Source organism: Aulonocara stuartgranti (genome assembly GCF_965226115.1).
Source record: "Aulonocara stuartgranti genome assembly, chromosome: 9".
In the NCBI taxonomy this organism is placed as follows: Eukaryota; Metazoa; Chordata; class Actinopteri; order Cichliformes; family Cichlidae; genus Aulonocara; species Aulonocara stuartgranti.
In genome coordinates, this window is record NC_138960.1 from 22,548,616 (window position 1) to 22,568,287 (window position 19,672).

The window sequence follows — 19,672 nt, forward strand, 5'->3', positions numbered from 1 at the left end:
ATTCCAGGACTAACACTTTCCCAGCAGCAACGTTAAGCAACGCTCTGCTGGGAAAGTGTGTGTTTATTATTCATTCTTATTCTGTGCATATGTTCGTTGGGTCCATGTTCTGACTTTGTGGATGATTTGTAGCTATATGATAAACTATCTGATTAGCAAGTTGGTTGTCTTCACACATCCACAGAGAAGCATTTGCTTGATTACACGAGGTGCGTGTTCTCGGGTTGTGGTGTGAACCTAGCTCTTTTGACTGACTGAACCCACTCTCTACGACTGCCTCCACTCGACTTGGCTTATCAAGCAGCACCGTCTTTTCCAAGCGTGTAAGTGTTAGTGTGTGAATTTCTGTGTGCCACTGAGAGCTGTGGATAGGTGAGTTTACAGGCCTGATTATGAAGAGCTGTTTGGAAGATAATAGGTCAGAACATGAATTTGAAGCAAAGGACAAAGTGTGTTTATCATATACACTTAAATATTGTAGAATTACCATCAGCCAGTTGTTCCACTGCACTAAAGGTAAATTGCACCCTTTATAGAGTTGAATACATATTCAGGGTTTATTTTTAATAAATTAGAGCTTTTCACTAATCCTCTGTGTATGTAGGGTTGGGGGCTCTGTATATATAGCAGACTAAAGTAGCGAGGTTTGAAGAGAGGTTTTTTTGTTTTCTTTAACTCAGAAGTGGTTGGGAAATCCCAATTTGTTCCCAACAGGTCAGTTTTTCGGAAATCGGTCCAGAGTATATAATTTGTCGGTAAAATAAATGAGGCTGAAATACTATACTTGTGCACAGTGCCAGTTGTAGTATGATTTGTTTTACACCACTGAAGATGGTTAGCAGCTCGTGCTGCTCTCTAAGCCAGGTCTCATCAATCATGCGTCTGCTTTGTACACCAGGAAACTGTCAGAATATTGATGATGCAAGTAAAAAATAGCAGCACAGAGCAGCCCTCAGTCCTTTTTAACCGTATCCCCCTTATCAGATATTTCATACGGTGATGCTGTTTCTTCACAAAGGAACCAGAGTGTGAAGAGGGAGGAAGAAACTAGATCTTGCTGTGAGGGGATTCACTGCTAATGAAACCAATTTCTCTCAAAGGACGTTTGCTGCTGGTTGTAGGTAAAAATTTACTGGGGGAAAGGGATTAGCACATAATCTGCAGTTGTAGGGGACCCGTTACTCTGCATTTGTCTTGCTGTAGTGTTATAGAAACAGTGCAGCAGAATTGGAGCAAACATCCCAACAGTACATGTTCATTTGTAAGTCATGTAGTCATAACAGCTGAGCACAGAACAGTGCCTAATAAGGATAAATGAGTATGGGTTTATGGGGAGCTGTTGGCCTGTTATCAGACAGAAATGTCAAGTCGTTATATTTCACTTCCATCTCGAGTCTGACACTGTCTACTCTGACTCGGTGGGTATCTGGTTTTCTACAGCTAGTCTCTAGAGACCCCTGAAACTAACATCAGCCTTGCCAGGTAGTCCTTTAGGTAAATGTAAGTTCTCTTTAAGTTGTACTAAAATTTGTTTGAAGTCTACTGAATCTACTCTGACTTTGATATATTTGTTGTGTGTGATTGTTTTATTTGTGTGACTGTGATTATAACTACAACAGCTCTTTCATTTCACTGAGAACTTTTACCCAGTTTCTATAAGTTGTATTAAAAATGCTGACGTACAGAGTTTGCTGGGTTTCTAAAAAAAAGTAAAAACCTGCCAAAACAAGCTAACACTGCCTGTTTTATGGTGTGTAGCTTGAACTGTTTGATGACGGTGTTAATCTCGCCCATGGTTCTGATTGGCTTGTCCTTCTTTTGGTGCTTATTGGACCAGTGTTTTTTGTTTGTTTGTTTGTTTTTGGGGAGGTGTATTTTTAAATCCAAAAATATTTGTTTAATATCTCAATGAGGACAAAGCAGTCAACTTGGTGGAGTGGACAGATTAAAGAAGTCTGTAGCAAAGAAAGACAACTACTCTGACTTGCATCATAAAGTTTCAATTGCAGGTTTTAGCAGTCAGTTGTTTGATGGAGACTGAATTCAATAAAATAGCCATACATGGTACATACAAACTTTTCATTTAGCAACAATGTGTGAGGTTGTTATGCAGAAAAATATTGTTACACATTAGTCATTACTTCTTTTTTTTTACCAGTTAACAATATAAACCTGAGGCTACACTCCCACATACCAACACAAATCCTTATTTTAATGAGGACACACATATGAGCTTCCTTTTAGTGTTTACGTATGAATACAAACCCGACTACGCAAAGCAAAGTCGAAAAGGGACTTCAAAGCGATCTTTAAAGTGATTCTACTTTAGAAAGGTGAACAGGTAGAAAAGTCTGACTGCTCATCTTTGTTACCTGTTGAAGTTCATGCTCTGGCTGCTGGTCTTAGGTCAGCATGCACTCAGCTTCCTGGGTTCTTGGCAACATTTATGTTAGCATGATGTGTTTGCAGAGTCTTGCAAAGAGCCATAATTGTGTTAGCAGTATAATGCAATAAAAATGCAAGTAATGTCCAGATCTCCTGTAGATCGCACTACCATTTTCCTCCTCTGCCACATGAAATGTAATCAGCTGATTGCAGCTTGAGTGAATCGTCCCAGCATGCAGATACCTAAAGAAACCTTTTAAAACAAGTCACGGCACAGTTGTAACTGCAATATAGTTACTTAATTTAGTGCAATAACACTCCAAAGGTTGATTCTGTTCATCTGGACGCAGCGTTTCCAGTGGGAGAAACGTTTCGTCACTCATCCAAGTGACTTTTTCAGTCTCACCTGACTGCAGTAACACATTATCCAAGTTCATTCTATCTAACATTCACACTCCGATGAATGCATCTGAGAGCAACTCGGGATTCAGTATCTTATTGAAGGATACTTGGAGCAGCCAGGGATCAAATGACCAAACTTCCGATTGTAGATGACCTTGTGTACCCACTGAGCTACGGCTGCCCCAACCGTTATGTTGTTCTTCTTATCTTGTTTTCAAGTAACCAATCATTAAAAATAATCAGGGATAATTTCCAGTGTACTCTTTCTTGCCGATTCCTCCCTGTTTTGGTTAGTTATCTTATTCAGTAGTGATGTCTGATATTAGTTACAGTTGAATAGTTCAAAAGTTTCCCTTTTATATGTTTTCCTTTCATTATTCTAAAGTTTATCAATGTTTTGGTCTTACTTTATGTGACCAGTGATCAAAGGCCAGTGAATAAATGCATGTTTGAAATGCATACCTCCTCTCAAAGCGACCTGCCACGAGGCTTCTTACCAAGTTTCTAACTAGCCTTTAATCATGGTGCACTCCGGGATCCTGTCATGTAATCGACAGCCAGTGGGTCCATCACCTCGATGGGATGGTGCACTTATCTAATGCACTGGCACATGGAATGCTGGGTAAACACTTTCTCAGAGGCCTGTCAGTGTCACCTTGACGTCCATGCAGCCAATCCCTCTTTTGCAACGGCAGAGAGATCATTAGTCCTCCCCCATTTCTGTCTCTCTCCTTATTTCTTTCATGCACACTTTCATTGTCTGTTACAAATGTAGCAGGAGTCTGTTTCTGTCTAACTTTCCTGCTCACTTTGCAGTCATTCCTGTGTTCTGTGTTAAATATTAGTAACCATTCCTTGTAGCGGTCACACATCGCTCACACTTGGCTGTCATGTCTGCTCCCATTGTCTTCGTTTGATGAAGGAGACGCTGTTTGTGGAACGATGATTTAATTGACTTTGTGTAGTGGCTTTGAGTGAAGTGGCAGTGATGGACAGATGGCTGGGAAAAGAAGCTTTGGTTCCAGCCAAGAATGAGTCATGCCAAGCTTGAAACTGCAAGCACACTCGCTCAGCCTATTGTCAGCCCACTGTAGTCAACTACAGTCTGTGTGCCTGAGCTGTAGATGGCTTGGCATGAGCAGTAATCTTCCTTCTTCAGCAGGATATGAGTTACAGTACGGTATACTGACCACAGTATCTCAGTTTTACAGTGATTGTATGCTGCATCTTAGAATTTATGTTGTGGTTATTTGTTTGTTAAGTTAGCAGACTGCACAATAAACTGCTGATTTTTGATTCCTTCTTTAAATAACTTTTATCTTGGCTTTGCTCTTTAGGATCAGCAGTGCCCCCTTGCCCTCCAACTTTTAAGTGTTTGTTACTCATTTCTGATTGGATATATTTGCAACTATATCTTACACAATTGCCACATTATCCCATCAGCAAAATATGCAATTAGTGCTAGGTTTTTAAAAAAAAAAGCCTGGCAGATGAATAAATGAGCCTGGGTAGATGCACCTTTAGCTGCAACAAGCAGTTCATCACAAAATGCTGTCGGTCTCACCCAACTGAGATTTAAACTGGCATAATGAGTGGTCTCACTGTCGTTATTTCACTAATCTGCATATATACAATTAAATTGCCACCAGTGGAAGTACTAAAAGATAGAAATAACTCATATGGCAAGAAGCAAACACATTAATAATCCAGAACTGTGACAAAGTCGTTGTAAAGTGGGATGAAGGGCCCAAAATAAACAAAACAAATACCAGCACAGTGCTTTGCCAGCTGTTGATGAGTCACTGAAGGCACATGACAATTCTCTTCATCCTTCAGCAACAGAGTCAAGGAAACCCAAGCCGCTGAAAATCTCGAGAGAGAGAGATGAGAGATAAAAGAAGCAGAGTAAGAGGTCAGGATGGAATCCGAATGAATGGGAAAAGGTGAAATGAAGTGCAAACAGGAAAAAGGAATGTGAGAGGATATTTAGGAAACCACAAGAACAAGGGACATGAGTGCAGACATGAGTGAGAGTGCAGTGCTGAGCTTGAGTTAGGTCGCAGAGAAAGAATCGAGAGTAAAACTGGTAAAACTGACTAAAAAAAGGCCAGCGTGAGCACTTTATAGCCTGCTTAAATAGACTCCGTGTTCTGCATGGCTAAAGCTCTCTTTTTTCCATAGTGGACATGTACTGTATAGAGTAGTAGCAGCAGACTCTAAAAATGAAAATAGAAGCTCTCGGATCATGAAGAGATTCCCTGGTGTAATGGCTTCACCCAGCGTAAGTGATTGTGTCAGATATAAGAGGCAGCAACAACTGAGTCAGCTTCCTCTTTCACTGTGGATATTTCCACTGTGATTTGTATGTTCTAGTGTAATGATCGCCATCCTGTCGCTCCATGTAGAGGTCAGTGGCGGTCTTGCAGCAAGTACCTCGGTCTAAATAAATTAATAAAGGTGATGTAGATATTTAAGGACCTCTCAATTCCCCACCTCCACTTTTGCCCATTCTGTGTGCTGCTTTTAAACAGCCACCCCTGAAACGAAACCTGTTCTCTATCCCGAGTCTAAAGCCATTTAAGCAGCTCTGAATCTCTGTATTAAATTTTCTGGCACAAGTTGACCAAAAACTGATGATTTCATTTCAGTAAGCATTTTGAATTTCAGTCTCATTTTTGCACTTGATATGATGTCAGGACCTAATTGGATACTGGATACTTCTTGTGGGAAACATAGATGTCGGTAGCAATTTTTGAAAACCATTCTAGTCTTTGTTGTGACAACTCGCAGCATAAATGAAAATACTTGACCTGTTGGGAATAGTCTCGGCACAGTACTAGCGTTTCACTTCCTCAAGCAATGCTATTTAGTACTCAAGTGTCTCGTATCATATTTGGTGGCAAATGTGATGTGATATGTGGCTTTTTGCAGAGCATCAAACTGCTGCGCTCGCTCAGATGTTTGTTAGCGGTACACCGAATTTTCATCTCCTTTTGATGGTGACGTGCTCACCCAATCTGCTGGGTGAGCCCAGATAGAAAGAGAGTACTTCTCCTTATGGATCAGAGCGACACCATACTGCTGTTAGATTATTATTAGTGTCCTGTGTGTGGTGACACAGTGCTGTCAGTATCACAGGTCAGGCGTGTCGGGCAGCCGGAGGCTTGTTCTGTCGCTGCAAGTTTCCATCAGAGCGCAGCCTTCACAACTCCACCAGCCTCCTCCCCGGGCTCCACAGCTCCACGTTCAGAGCATCTGTGCCCTGCCCTTAGAGCTCTGCGGGCCAGTGTTGAGCCACCAGAACAAAACATATGTGACCCTCGCATGATTTCATAGTGCTGTGGACTGGTCTACTGAACTGCTGCATTTGAGGATATGTCATGTTACGAAGGTTCTCATGACACCTTTTCTTTTAACTCTGAGTGTGCACTGGCTTTTGTTTTGTCCACCCTTTCTGTTCATTTGGTTCTAAACTATAATCAGATAAGATTAAGATTAAGATAATTGGCCTTAACAATATACAATTACATTAATTATCCTTCAGCGTTTTCCTTTGTGTACAGAGTGTCACGAAGTGCCTGTATTGGAAAGACCTAAAGTAAATGGATTCCTGTCATTTGTTGCTTTTGATAAACACCAATGATTAGCGTGTCATTCAGAGACCTACAGTTAGTGCTCCTCAGGGAGTTGCTTCACTGGCCAGTTTAAATCGCTCGTCCCACAATTTGACCCCTGACTCAAATGAGCACAGTCTCCTGACAGGTCACACTGACACACATCATGTGTCAGCAGAGCAAAAAAAAAATCATTCTGAATAATCCTTCTGCAGGGTTTAACTTCTGCTAGTCCTATATGAGGATGGGAAATTTTTAATTAACGTTGTAATTATTCTCATTTGTCCTTTGTGGCTTTGCAGTGCTCTGCTCACATGTAATGAATCAGCACTGATCTGACAGGAGAGGATTTAGAGCAGCTTTCACCTCACAATCCCTGCTGCTGAGAGCAGAGGGAAGAAGACATAATTAAAAAAGATACAGTATATTAAACTTACTTCAGCATAATGCATACAGTGCAGTGCTAATTATTCTTCTTATTTTCTTTCTATAAAATGTCCAAGGTGGGCATTTGCTCCGCAGTTTAAAGTCCACAGATATTGATCTTTAGAAAGTGTGTACAAAAACACCTCAGACAAGAAGTTATACAGAGAAAACACGCTGCACTTGTTTCATTAATGTTGAAAACACTGGGTTTTTTTAATCTGTTTTGTTTTGTTTTTTAGACTCACAGGAAATATGAACATCGACATGTTCAACATGATTATCTACAAGCCTGCTCCTTAATTCCTCTAATTTCTTAAATAAAAAGCCAAGTGGTTCAAAGGCAAAGCTTCTTTTAGGGACTCCCTGAGCAGCTGACCTTGAAGTAACAATGATGCAGAAAATACCCACAATTAAAAAGCTGATAACAACAAATTTCTGGCATTTTTGCTTTGAAATGAAAATGATGAACTGACTGCCAGAGCAGTTTATTTTCTGTCAGTTGATTATATGATAACTTCCAGCTCTACCAACAGTTTTGTTTAGCTTTTTTTACTAAGCTCGTGTTGAAATTCTTGAGTGTTTGTTCTGATGTGTTGAAATGGTAACTGGCTGGTTTCTTCCATGCAAAAATGTGCTTCTTTTCTCTTTTCATTACATCATTGTGAAATATCCATGTTGGGTTTTAGGACTGCATTGTTTTTGTTTTTGTTTTCTTTTGTTTGGGTTTTTTTGTTGTTGATAAAACCAGCAGCATTTTGCTTTTCCAGAGGAGGGAGTACAACGAAAAGTTGCAAGAATAGATATGAAAGTAATTAAAGATGCAGTTTTAATGATGCATTTGCATTCTGACTTGTACTTTGGATCCTTCCTGAAAAAATTATGAGGTGACATCAGTTTCAGCAGCTATAAACAGCTCATATCACAGTGTGAATGTAGTGCGTTTGCACATAGAAGACAGCACGGTGCACGGTTGGCACATAAACAGTGTCCATATAGCGCATGCACTGCCCAGCACTGGTCACTGCAGAGACACAAGGAGCAGATGGACTGACTGTGAGGGGTAACTGAAGGAAAAAAATAAGAGAGGAGTGACAGAGGAGGAGGAGGAGGAGGAAGAGGAGGAGAAGGGGTGGGTAGAGACAGAGATAGAGAGGCAGAATCACTGAAGTAGTACAGGAGGGCTTGTGAAGGGGAGTGAGCAAGACAAATACTGACAGGCTGAGACACAGAATGAGAAAGGGAGAGCTTCCAGCACCTTAAAGGCAGCAGCAGCAGCTTCATTAGTATCAGGAGGAGAGTCGGTCACATGCAGCCACACCGGGACTCATGTAGATAAACCGCTTTTACCCATCGCTTATGGAGCAGCAGCACAGGGAGTCTACAGTGGAGGACAACAAGGCTGGAGCCAGAGCTTTAAGGAGAGGATGAGAAGCATCACTGCAACCTGACTCACACCGGGAGTCAGCCTCAGCACCTGCAGCGGCAGACTGAGCACTCCGGCTATCAAGGAGACTGGGGCAGACGGGGAGAGAGCTGCTGAGATTATGCGCGGGGCAGAGAGCTCCTGTGGATTCCCCATCTTTGGCAACAGCAGCAGCAGCAGAGGGGGCAGGAGCTGTGGCTCTACAGACAGCAGCCGAGCTAGCTGGAGCTGCAGAAAAACAGGAAGCTCTAAAGCAATTCATTTATCCAGAGATGAAGGTAGCACTTACAGCCAAGGTGTAACAGGAACCAGCTGTCGATGTAGCCACAGTGTTGAATGTACCTGTAGCCAGAGCAGTGACGGTAGCTGCAAGGTGACCACAGCAGTGCAGTCAGGTGTAATTGTAGTAGTAGCAGGGGGGCAGTGGCTCAGGACCCTGAATGACCAGTGTGGCTGATGAAGGCCACCTGGATCCGCTTGCTGAAACGAGCCAAAGGAGGTCGTGTCAAGAGCTCCGATGCCTGTGTAAGGGGACTTTTGAGTGTGCTTACATCATGAAAATCAGTGTGTTCTGTGTGCGTGCACTTGTGTTTTGTGCGTCTGTGCTTCCTTCATGCATCCATCTATCAGTCAGCAGTGCTGGGGTCACTCTGGCATTGTTATGTATTGCCTGGTGATGATGAGAAGTTGGGTGCTGTTATCAGTTATGGCTGTCAGATTCTGGGCAGAGCTCCATATCACCTCCCTCTGACCTACTGGGACGGTGTTCTCGATCACGCTTCATCTTTAATCGTGACCTGAGTAATGATAGCAGTCCAGGTATGCTCACCTGCACTTTTCAAGTACAAAAAAAAAGGTTTATGTGCATTAAATAATAGTTATAGGCCATGATAAGGAGCAGCATTTTCCAAAGAAGTAATTTATACTGTAGGTAAAAATGTTTTGAAAACCACAGGTGGATTGAAAGCAAAAGAAGCCAATACAGCCAATACAATCTAGCTAATTAACGTAGTTTAAAATGAGCTGTTTATTTCAGGTGAGAGGGATGAGAAACAGAGAGGTGATTGATGTAAAGAAGGGCTTTGTCGTAGATGGAGGAGATACATTTTAATAACCTTGTTTTATCAACAGCAACAAATCTCGTCTCTTTACTATAGCGTAAGTGGAGAGGAGGCACGATCATCCTTCGTATGTATGTGATGGCTGGATAATTCTAATCAGGCACAGAGTGAGGGAGGCTATTTTTAGCTCAGACAGAAACAGAGTGTAATGGTGCAGTGAGATGAATGAAAGACCTTGTGTGGGTGTCAGAGAAGCGTGCAGGTAAGGATAAGACTCATGCTGTCTTCACTTAGTTAAGAAAAACCCCGTTTTATCATATATCCTGATAATTACCTGAAACTGGAACAGATTTGATGTTGATCTGCAAGCGCAATATTTTTTTAATACCCACAAATAAGATAACAAAACTTTTTATCTCATATTTGTGTTTTTCATCTGTATGTCCGGATTTATGCCAGCATAAATGTGGCTACTAATTTCATGTTTAGTATATATCAAAATCAAATCCAAATTAACACATTTTATGAATGCATTATTTAATAAATTATGGAATAGAAGAGTATAATTTCAAAGAAAAAAATCTATATATAGCAGCTTATTCTGCTTCTCACTGGTTGATTTTTTTTTCTATACTTTAACTGATTTTGACAACATTTCCAAATGTCCACGATAGCTGACGTTAGGAGCGTGGCTATATCAAAATTAAATTTACATGTGTGTATCAGAAACTATATATTCCAGCTTGTTGTGGCTTCCACGATCAGTTTGCTGCTGCTATGCAGCTGTGTTTGATGTGCTGTGAAGTGATTTGTGTTGCACTGCTTCAACGAAGGGTGCTTTAAAACAACTAAAAAACTGCTATAATATCAAAATCAGGGCTATATTTGTTCTAAATATGAATTATGAGAATAAGACTCCATTCTGGATTGTTTCACAATCTCCTCCCATGAAACTACAATCTCCCTCTCATGATTTGGTGTGGCTAATCTACTTGTGAATGGCACGCGTTCCAAAATAGGTTCTATTCATATAAAGGTAATTTTTAACAAATGGTTGACCTAAAAAAAACATGTCATGTGTTTTATTTCTTCCTCTCATGCTTCTAATAACTTTCCCAAATGTCAGAAACCATTTTTTTCATGGTTGTATCTGTGAACATTTTTTAAGTGTAGAAAAAAAAGTGTGCCCATCTGTTAGATAGTTTACTCAGTAAGCCTGAAAACTTTGCTTTTTCTTTTCCTTTACCAGAGTGTTCTAACTATGTGTTAAAGCATGCAAGCATTGCTTTATCTTCAGTAATTATTTATTGTATGCGTGCATTTTCATTCAGCATCTAACAACTTGCTGTATATAACTTCTGGTGTAATGGTATGCGCTCAATGCGCTGTGCTCAGGAGTGTATGCTAGGTAGTCTTGTGTGCACTGGTATGTGTGAGTCTGCATGTTTATGAGTAGATTTGTGGCAACCACATATCACACAGACATACCGGGATCTGGTGTTCCTCAACATTTCCCCCAGTGTTTGACACAGAAAGATGACAACAAATCTGCAGGCAAGCAGCTAAGAGAGAGCTAAGTATAGACAAAGAGCTGCTATGATGTGATCGTAAGAAAGACAGTTTGTGTCCTTTGGCACTTTGTCTCAGAAAAAGAAGAAGTGTCAATGATTTTCTGTAGATTAGACCAGCACAGCCTTCCTTTGTGCTCAGGATCTGATGAAATCAACTGAGAATCCTTTGAGTTTAACACGTCAGTCTGTGTGGGGGCGTTCGCACATTTCTAAGTTGCACAATCTCCAAAGTTTAACGTATCATCAAAGAGCGAGGGGAGCGAAAAGTAAATCGTTTTCCTCGGTGTCCTCAAGATGCTAAGAATCTCAGCACGTCTTGGCTGATAAAACCGGTCATTTTTAAAGTGTGAAACCAAATGGACAAGCTCGTGTTTCCGTGCTGTTGTGTCACTGAGTTTTTACTCCTTGTGTCTTCTGCAGGGTTCGGCCGACTCCTACACCAGCCGTCCATCAGACTCCGATGTGTCCCTGGAGGAAGATAAGGAGGCAGTCCGCAGAGAGGCAGAGCGACAGGCTCAGGCGCAGCTTGACAAGGCCAAGGTTGGTATTCTAAACCCTGAGGTCAGTGACTACCTACTAGCCTCAGTAACAGCAGTTTGTCATCAGCATTTTATAAGTTGCTCCAAGTGGGATTTCCAAATGTGAGGAGAGCAACCAACACGAGTTTGTGCTTCTCCATGATGTCTGTGTTTGAGTTGAAGGCACCAGGACTGGTTTAGGTGCTGGTGAAGTTACCTCTCACTAGAAAGACTTCTTTTCTTCTAAAAGATGATGGGAATCCAAGTTGTTTATCTTCTCATGGGATTGTCACGATGGATAGGACATGATTGAGTCATTGTGAGTTGTTAAGGTCAGATGGGTTGACATGGGAATGGTGGTTAAATTGCCTGGGATGGGATCTCAGGGATGCAGAATAGATTAGTAATAGTTGGTCATACATGGACTCCTTTATGTGTTTATACACAACTCCATATTTAATTCTTAGGTATTATTAATCTCTGCCTGTCTTCTACAGTGTGTCTTTTGTTCTGTCTCCCTTTTCTAACTCCCAGCTGGTCGTGTCAGATGGCTGCTCCTCCCTGAGCTTGGTTCTGCCTGACGTTTCTTCCTATTAGAAGGGAGTTTTTCCTTCCTGCTGTTGCCAAGTGTGATAGTGGGAGGGATGCACCGCTGGTACATAAATACAATTGAACTGACATTTCTCCTCTTTGCCCAAAATGTGAAAATATTTGCCCTCAAAAGAGTTTCCCCTTTCCTGTAAGTGCAAATACACAGCTGAGTCCTGTCCTGAAGAGGTGGTTCTGCAGTGTTTTGCACCTGTGAAGTTGTTTGGTTTCTCCTTTGTATTAGTCCAAGGACTCCTCACAGCATTGCTCAGCTTGTTTTTTCCCGGTTTTGGGATGAACCAGTTTTTGTCTGAGGGTTTTGCTGGGACTGAAGGTCACCAGCATGTTATGCTTGGACAAACGATTATTCTGTGTTTCTCAGTCAAAGTCAGAAGTTTTCTGAGAATCTTGTGAATAACTTGAGAACAAGGTGGCATAGTATTTTGAAATCAGTACCATAGGTGGATCTACTAGGAGACTGAGAGGTAGGGCTGGTGGCTGCCAGTATTTATTTCCATGTCTCTTAGCTGACTTGATGAAGGCCCAGTTTGGATTGCCACATGTTTTAAGTGGTCTTTTGATGTGTGTTTGTTCCTTTTCTTTTCTCTCTGCCTTAAAGGGAACATTCTCTGCTTGGTGGTGTTTGTGTTCCAGTGGGTGGTGGGATTCAAAGAGCAGGTACTGGTGTGTGTGTGTGTGTGTGGGTTACCAGTAACCGTCAATGTCGAGGCTTCTGTCCTTCTCAATGAGCACTGCACAGTTCGTGAATGGTAACCTGTTTTCTTTGGTATCCGCTGTGGTGAACTTGTTTGTGTCTGCTGAGTTGATATGTTCAGTAAAAGATTTTGACTCGGGTGATTTTTTTTAAACCAGTAGCTACGTGTAGTTTCTCTGAAAGAGCTCAAAATTCTGCTTTCCACTTCCTTCAGGTACAGTTTGGTTGCATGAGCTTCATGCTTTGAGAGTAAAAACTCATATGAAAAAATAGGGGCTCCTTGGTGGGTCCACTAAGCTTCCAGTAATCCCCATTTCACATTCTAGCCAATGGCTTTACTTACTGATTGATAGAAGTAGAAGTGAAGAAGCTAGCAAATATCTACAGATGTAGTAAATGTTTTAAAATTAAACAGGCAATTAAAAATGCTGATAGATCTGTTTACAATAAAACTCTGCACCTTCAGGAATAAGGTTTGACTGTGTTTTCAATTTATTTTAGTCTGACATAAACATGCGATGGTTAGGATTAGGGGTAAGACACTGCAGTCTTGGGAAATATGGAAATACAAATGTGTGTTGTAGAGAGAAAAATTGGTTTATTATGTTTGAATGAATGATGGCAGGCATCACGCAGATTGTAACATAAACTTTACACTGCTCTGTTTGTTGTTGAAAAGCTGAGTCCGCTTCCTTTTTGGCTTCTTTTCTTAGTTTCCCAAATTTTTTTTCACATTAACAAGCAAGCAGCTACCATTTTCTAAGTGATAGGGGGCCACAAGTCAGGATACGGTAGGGGGCAGGGCCAGGTAAAGGAAATAGTTTGAAAGTTTTAGCGCTTCAGGAATATTGTGGTCAAAGTTTCTGTGTAAAGTTGTTGTAACTTGACTTGCCTTCCTTAGATCACTGACTGAGACCTTCATTAATCATTTAAAGTGCTCATTTTAAAATATATCATGTTCTACTAATCCTAAACTAAATCAGTAGACAGTCTTCCTGGACTGACTCAGAGAGAAGCAGGAAATTAGAGCTGATTTTAGCTGGTTTTTCACATGAAGAAAAGGGCTGTCAGGGACCGGTGATGTGAGAGGTTAGGGGCCTTGGAGGGCTCAGCTTCACTGTTTATCAGAGCTTCGCCTGCTCTGTTCTGCTCTGGGCCACAATTAGCAGCATATAAACAAACACACACACACACACACACGGCAGAGCAGGCTCTCTCTGTGTGACAGGAATTGCAATCAGAGCTCTCTTCCACTGAATGACTTAAATCTCTAGCACTGTTAAGATTCATGCCTTTGATCTGTGAAATAATTCTCCTATCTTCAATGCACATTGTGTTCCCTTCCTGCTCGGCAACTCGCTAGATAGCTCATGGTGCTCTATTTTTACATATTAATTCACGCAAATGTCTGAAAAATGAGTTTATTGTCTTTCATTGGGTGTTTAGTGTCTGTAACAGCAAGTTTGCTCATTAGCTGTAAGCCTCAAGCTTTTGGCTATCCATCCATTTGAGCAGAGATTTTCCTTGTGCTGTCTCTCGGTCGGGGTTGCTCATGCTGTAGCTGGCAAAGACAGATCATTCCAGTAGATCTATGTTGTTATTTTCCAGAGTCACCCTCTCCGGCTCACTAATTAAAAAGATAAGTTGGCTTTACAGATAACCTGGCATAGATTACCCCCGCTGGCATTTTACATGACAGATGACTAGTAAAAAATAGCTTCTCAGTGGTCTGGCCACCAGAGCAAGAGCAGGCTGGGGTCAGAGGAAGTGCAGACTCTCCGGCTGTGAGCCTTTATGGGCAGTAATTCATAATCACTTCCCCTACATGCCACTGATATTTGTAAGTGAGATAGCGTTGATGCCCGTAATGCTGATTTTTCATCGACTTGAAATATTATTTCAAATGCATTCACAGATTCACGCACACTGTCACCATCTGTCTGTTTCTAATTAGCCTTAAATGGGCACATCAAAGTCAAACCAATCACTGAGAGTAGTTAGCTTGTAAAAGGATGGTTTAATATCTCTAGAAGCAGCTGAGAAAATAGTCAAATGATGACTCAACTACAGGAAGCAGGACTTTAGGAGAATGAACTGTAGTAAAAATGGGATGTTTTCTGCTGTTTTGATTTTCATGTTATTGTATTTATTTATTTTTTTAGGAGCCATATCTATAGGTATTTTTGATTGTGAGCTACAGTGCTGTGCAAAAATCTCAAACTGGAATTGTTGTTATTAAAGTGGTCTTAAGGAATATTTCTTTCTGAAGGCCTTTGCTGAAGATGTTTTTTGGACATTGGCTGCTTTTTCACGGCTGACCGTTTTCAGAGGAATGTTGTTTGCTTGTCTTTTTTTTTATTTGTGTGTTAAGCATCGTTCAAGCATAAAAAAAATGCACCTTACTCACCTTACTCAAAGCATGAACTAGTGTTGGACAGTTTAGCAAAAACCCATTTGCTAAACCCATCAAACAAGTTGATTCACACCAAAGCCAAAAACTTGTCATATCACTGCATGGTCTGCAAGTAGAGGACAAAAGAAGAATTGGCAGGCCTTTAAAAAACTAACAAACTACAGCCAATGAACAGAAACTAAAAGTCATGTCTTTAAGAAAAACAAAAGAAATCTGACAAGACCTGAAAGATCGAGCTTTGAGCTCTTCAGTTGATCCAGTCCTGATTACCGTTCACTGAAGCCTTGTTAGAAATGGTCTCAGTGGAAACATGGCTGTCAAGAAGGGAAACAGGGAGAAAAAGCTGAGGTCTGCCAAGTTACACAAAAACTGGACTGAAAATCAGTGGCAACAGGTCTGATGAAGTGATGAATCCAAATTTAAAGCTTTTACTCTGAATCATTGCAAGTATGTCTGGAGGAGCTCAGGAGAGAGGTACAACAGTGAGTGCTTACAGCCATCTGTAAAACATGGTGGAGGCTCTGTCATAGTTTAAGGGCTGGAATTCAACCAGCGGTGCTGGGGATCCTGTCAAAAGTAATGGAGTTATTAATGCAGAAAAGTACCGTCAGATTTTGGTCAATAGTGCAAAACCATCTGGAAAGCATCATCATTTTTTACCATGACAGAAACACACTGCTGATGTAGTAAAAACATACCTGGATACAAAACACACAGTGGAGCTCCATCAGAGTCCAGACATTATTGAAGCAGTGTGGCATCATTTCTACAAAGAAAATTACATAAAGAAATAGGGCTGGCAGCACTGTGCAAACATATCAGCCTATCAGCAACATTTTTGAATGTCAGTGAGTGATGCTTATCTGTTATTGGCTAAATGTTCAAATACGATATAAGAAAGAGTTCAAAGAATTCAAAACAGTTCAGTTTTATTCCAAGACAAAGACTTCTTTGTACAAATTTTTGCCTTGTATTAAATTTCTGCATCAAAATATAAATAAGTGATGGGCGGCTCAAGACTTTTGCACAGTACTGTAAAAGAAGAGTGACAGTTTGACATACATTGTATTGACAGCCAAAGACTGCTGCATGGTTTATGGTTGTTTTTATCATGTTGTCTTTTTGTTGGATATCAGTTGTATTTTCTAAATCTTCAGTCACGTACTTGAAGTAATGGAGATTTCTTTTGCTGTAGATGAAGCCAATTTTCCCTCACTCTAGTTAAGTGTCACTCAAGAAGCTTTAACATAACAACCGTGAATGCAAAAAGCAATTTGACTATGTGGATGAAGGCTTGATTTATGAAAACAAAGCATAATCTCACTCCAACTATAAACTCCAGGCATAATAGGACTGCCAGCTGCAGTGGTCAAGTCAATATACAAGTATATACCAAAGGAGCCTTTGATAATTATAGAAACATCTTCCCACACGCTAGATTAATGATAGTTATGGTTTCCTTCACGTCATATAATAATAAATTTTACCAGTTCTCTGTACAGCCTAAGGCCGGCACGCAGAGCAGAGGGGAGTTTATTTCAAATTGATCCACAAGATTCAAGGTGAAACAATGTGGGAAAATTAATTTATAGCGCAAGATCCTTGGCGTGTTGCTAAAGGAAAGGTTGTAGCATGCTAGAAGGCAACTCAACAACATCAAGGGCAGGTTGGTATAAGCAGAAAGAGGACTGGGAGGTATTACCTGATGAAATATGTATGGGGTGACGTGATATTGGGACTAGCTTCATCGGTTGTTAATTGGTTATGCCTCATAGGGTTCCCAGTTACAGACAGGGCTTCTCTTGTGCTGTTAATCTACTTCCTTATTCCCAGTCCTTTCTCTTTCATCTCCTTTTTTTAACACTAAATCTTACTATTCCATGTCCTCTATTTTGCCCTCCTCCTCTCTTCTTTTTCTCACCCTGTCCCTAACCCTCCGCCTCTGTCCTTCTCCCTTACTCACTGCAGTATGGCATCCATAATGAAAGCCTGTGTTACGTAAGAAGCAACAGAGCCATATGGGCTCAGTCAGGAGGTGAGGAGATGCTGTTGAGCAGTGTCATTCTGAATAGACGCCACAGTCACCTGAAAGACAGGGTGGCACATCAAGAGATGTACGTGTGCATATTGTAAGTGCCATTAAGACTATAGAAAGAAAATGATGGATAACATGAAGGAGAGCAGCTGGAAGGGAGGAAAAAGGCCGCAGTCCAGGAGACTACTGAGAGAGCACACATATGTATACTAATGGACCTCATACCTTCATTCAGGCATGTGACTCATTGCATGCAAATGCCAAGGACTCTGTGTCCTCAAAGGGTCTTGGCAGTGCACACGCTGGATTGGATGATTTCCTCAATGGAGACGTCACACACACATACTCCAGCTTACAGCCATAGAATATTTACGTTGCTGCCTGCATGTGGGAAAATGATCTCAGGAGGATTTGACTAATGTATTATTTACACAGTCATTCATAGTTTATTGTGATTTCACACTAGTTGTGTTTCTCTGAGGCATTTATCTGATAGACTTGAAACTTGGAATAAATGTTTTGACCACTGGTTATGAACAGAGTAATGACGCGCCAATATTGTCACCACAAATAAAGTCACATTATCATTCATTTGGAGTCATGTAAGTGCTCTTGGTCATTTGTTTGTGTTCCCTGCGGAAGCTCACTGTATTTTTTTCTGAGAAGGTAGCTTTTTAACTGGGAAAATAGCTGCCTACCTGACAGAAAAGTTCACTGCAAGAGCAGTGGGACTGAATTAAAACAATGAAGCTGAAAGCCTGAAAGCAAATAGCAGCAAAAAACAGTCAGTTATGAACTAGCCAATGAACGAAGTGGAGCATTTATTACTTGACTAGTCGGGAGTGGTGGCAAAATAATCTGTCTCCTAATCAGAAATTAAAAAGTTTAAAGTGTTTGTTGGGTTCATCTTCTCCCGCGACTATTAAATCAGATAATAGAGCTTTTAAAATATATAGCATGAGCTCCACTTTTATCTATTATAAATCAGTTTTGGTTTCACTTTATGCTAAACCCAGTGGTAATAAAGATAAATGTGTTTTTCTTATACTTTCTGTCCACATTTTAATGCAGAAATCAAAATGGAAATTACCTCAGTGCGTTTTATTTTTGGGTTGCTAAGAGTAAATCAGATTGGGAGGAAACCGGCTGCAGCAGTCCAGACTTTTTGTGCCCCTTGAAGGCATTTTTTAGGAATCTGTAGAAAGTCCAACTCCATTATAGCATCAGCCTCTCTGATCTAGTGATCTCGGTTAGACCTCCAGCTAAATATTGCACATCCACTCTCTCATCTTGCTCCCTTTCACCTGCAGGTAAATGTTTAGCGTGCAAGTCTGGGCTGGGAGATTACTCTAAGCTAGATCCTTGTGCATTTATTTCGGCTTTTCAGTTGACTTCTGTCGTGCTTGTCACTCTGTCAAAGGCAGAGCAAATGTAATCTGGTTGAGGGCATGACCGTGTTGCCAACTGTTGAGGCTACTGCCGCCAGACTGGCTCCAAGATTATGTCCGAAAGCATTTTATGTAATTCTTAAAGGGATATGTGTCTTAAGTGGATATTCTGGGCTTGCAAAAACAAACCCAGAAACTAGTTTAGTGTTTGTATGTGAGCATATGATGTGATCCTTAATCTTTTGTAGCAGGGTAACGTGTCACTGTGGGCAGGGGAGGTTTTATTGAACGGTGCAGCTACATCAGTGCTGTTTCATGCAGTTTGTAGACAGTCAGCAGTGTTAGATTGTTATTTCCCTGCCTGGAAACATTTTATTAGCTTTATGCATTATCTCAATGACTTTTTGTCTTGAAGTAAAAGGTTTACAGTGATCGTATAAGGAGGTCAGTATTGATTCTGTCTTTGTAAAGAATGCTGGATTGATTTATGATTTACCATTTACGCAAGTGCTGATTTTGCTTGAGCGTACTTGTACTACTGGTGCTGCAGTTGGTAACATGTTGCATCATTTGAACTTGTAACATGTGAGTGCTGTAGCATGTAGCAGAGAGACAGAAAAGCAGGCAGCTCATTTGTGGAGAGAAGACTAGACGAAGTCTGGATGAGTCAGAGGCTGCTGATATCTCTCACCCGGGGTTATTTTTACACCTCACACAAAGACGAGGATCACAGCTTGGCAGTAGTGTTCGAAAAAGATTAGAATAAACACTTTTAGCAACTGTCTCCCCACTCGTGTTAGAATCTGTGCTTGATTTCCTCCAGTTTGAAAGCAAATTATCGCTTGTGAAATCTGACATTTTCTTTTTTTTCCCTCCTTTGTCACTTCTGCTAGACCAAACCAGTTGCATTTGCCGTCCGCACAAATGTCAGCTACAGCCCGAGTCACGACGATGATGTCCCTGTGCCAGGCATGGCCGTCTCCTTTGAGGCTAAAGACTTCCTCCATGTCAAAGAGGTGAGCTAGAGGTGTTGTTCAGTACGGTAGTTTGTCGATGCCATATGGAAAGAAAGATGACGGCAGCAATAAAAAGGAGGATGTTTGAGATGACTTTCTTGAATTTTGTGTATGTGT

General features: G+C 41.0%; 1 protein-coding gene across 10 annotated transcripts in view; it reads left to right on the forward strand.

Moving 5' to 3' along the window:
• cacnb2a (calcium channel, voltage-dependent, beta 2a) overlaps positions 1–19,672 on the forward strand; it is a 72,550-nt gene that overhangs the window by 36,349 nt on the left and 16,529 nt on the right. For 8 of the 10 annotated variants that reach the window (XM_082547664.1, XM_082547668.1, XM_082547666.1 and 5 more), the window contains 2 exons: positions 11,303–11,422; positions 19,433–19,555. In XM_082547664.1, coding sequence (XP_082403790.1) covers positions 11,303–11,422; positions 19,433–19,555 — 243 coding nt within the window. Of the gene's footprint in view, positions 1–8,018; positions 8,776–11,302; positions 11,423–19,432; positions 19,556–19,672 lie in introns of those variants that run through there. The other 2 variants (XM_082547667.1, XM_082547671.1) reach the window with 1 other exon arrangement.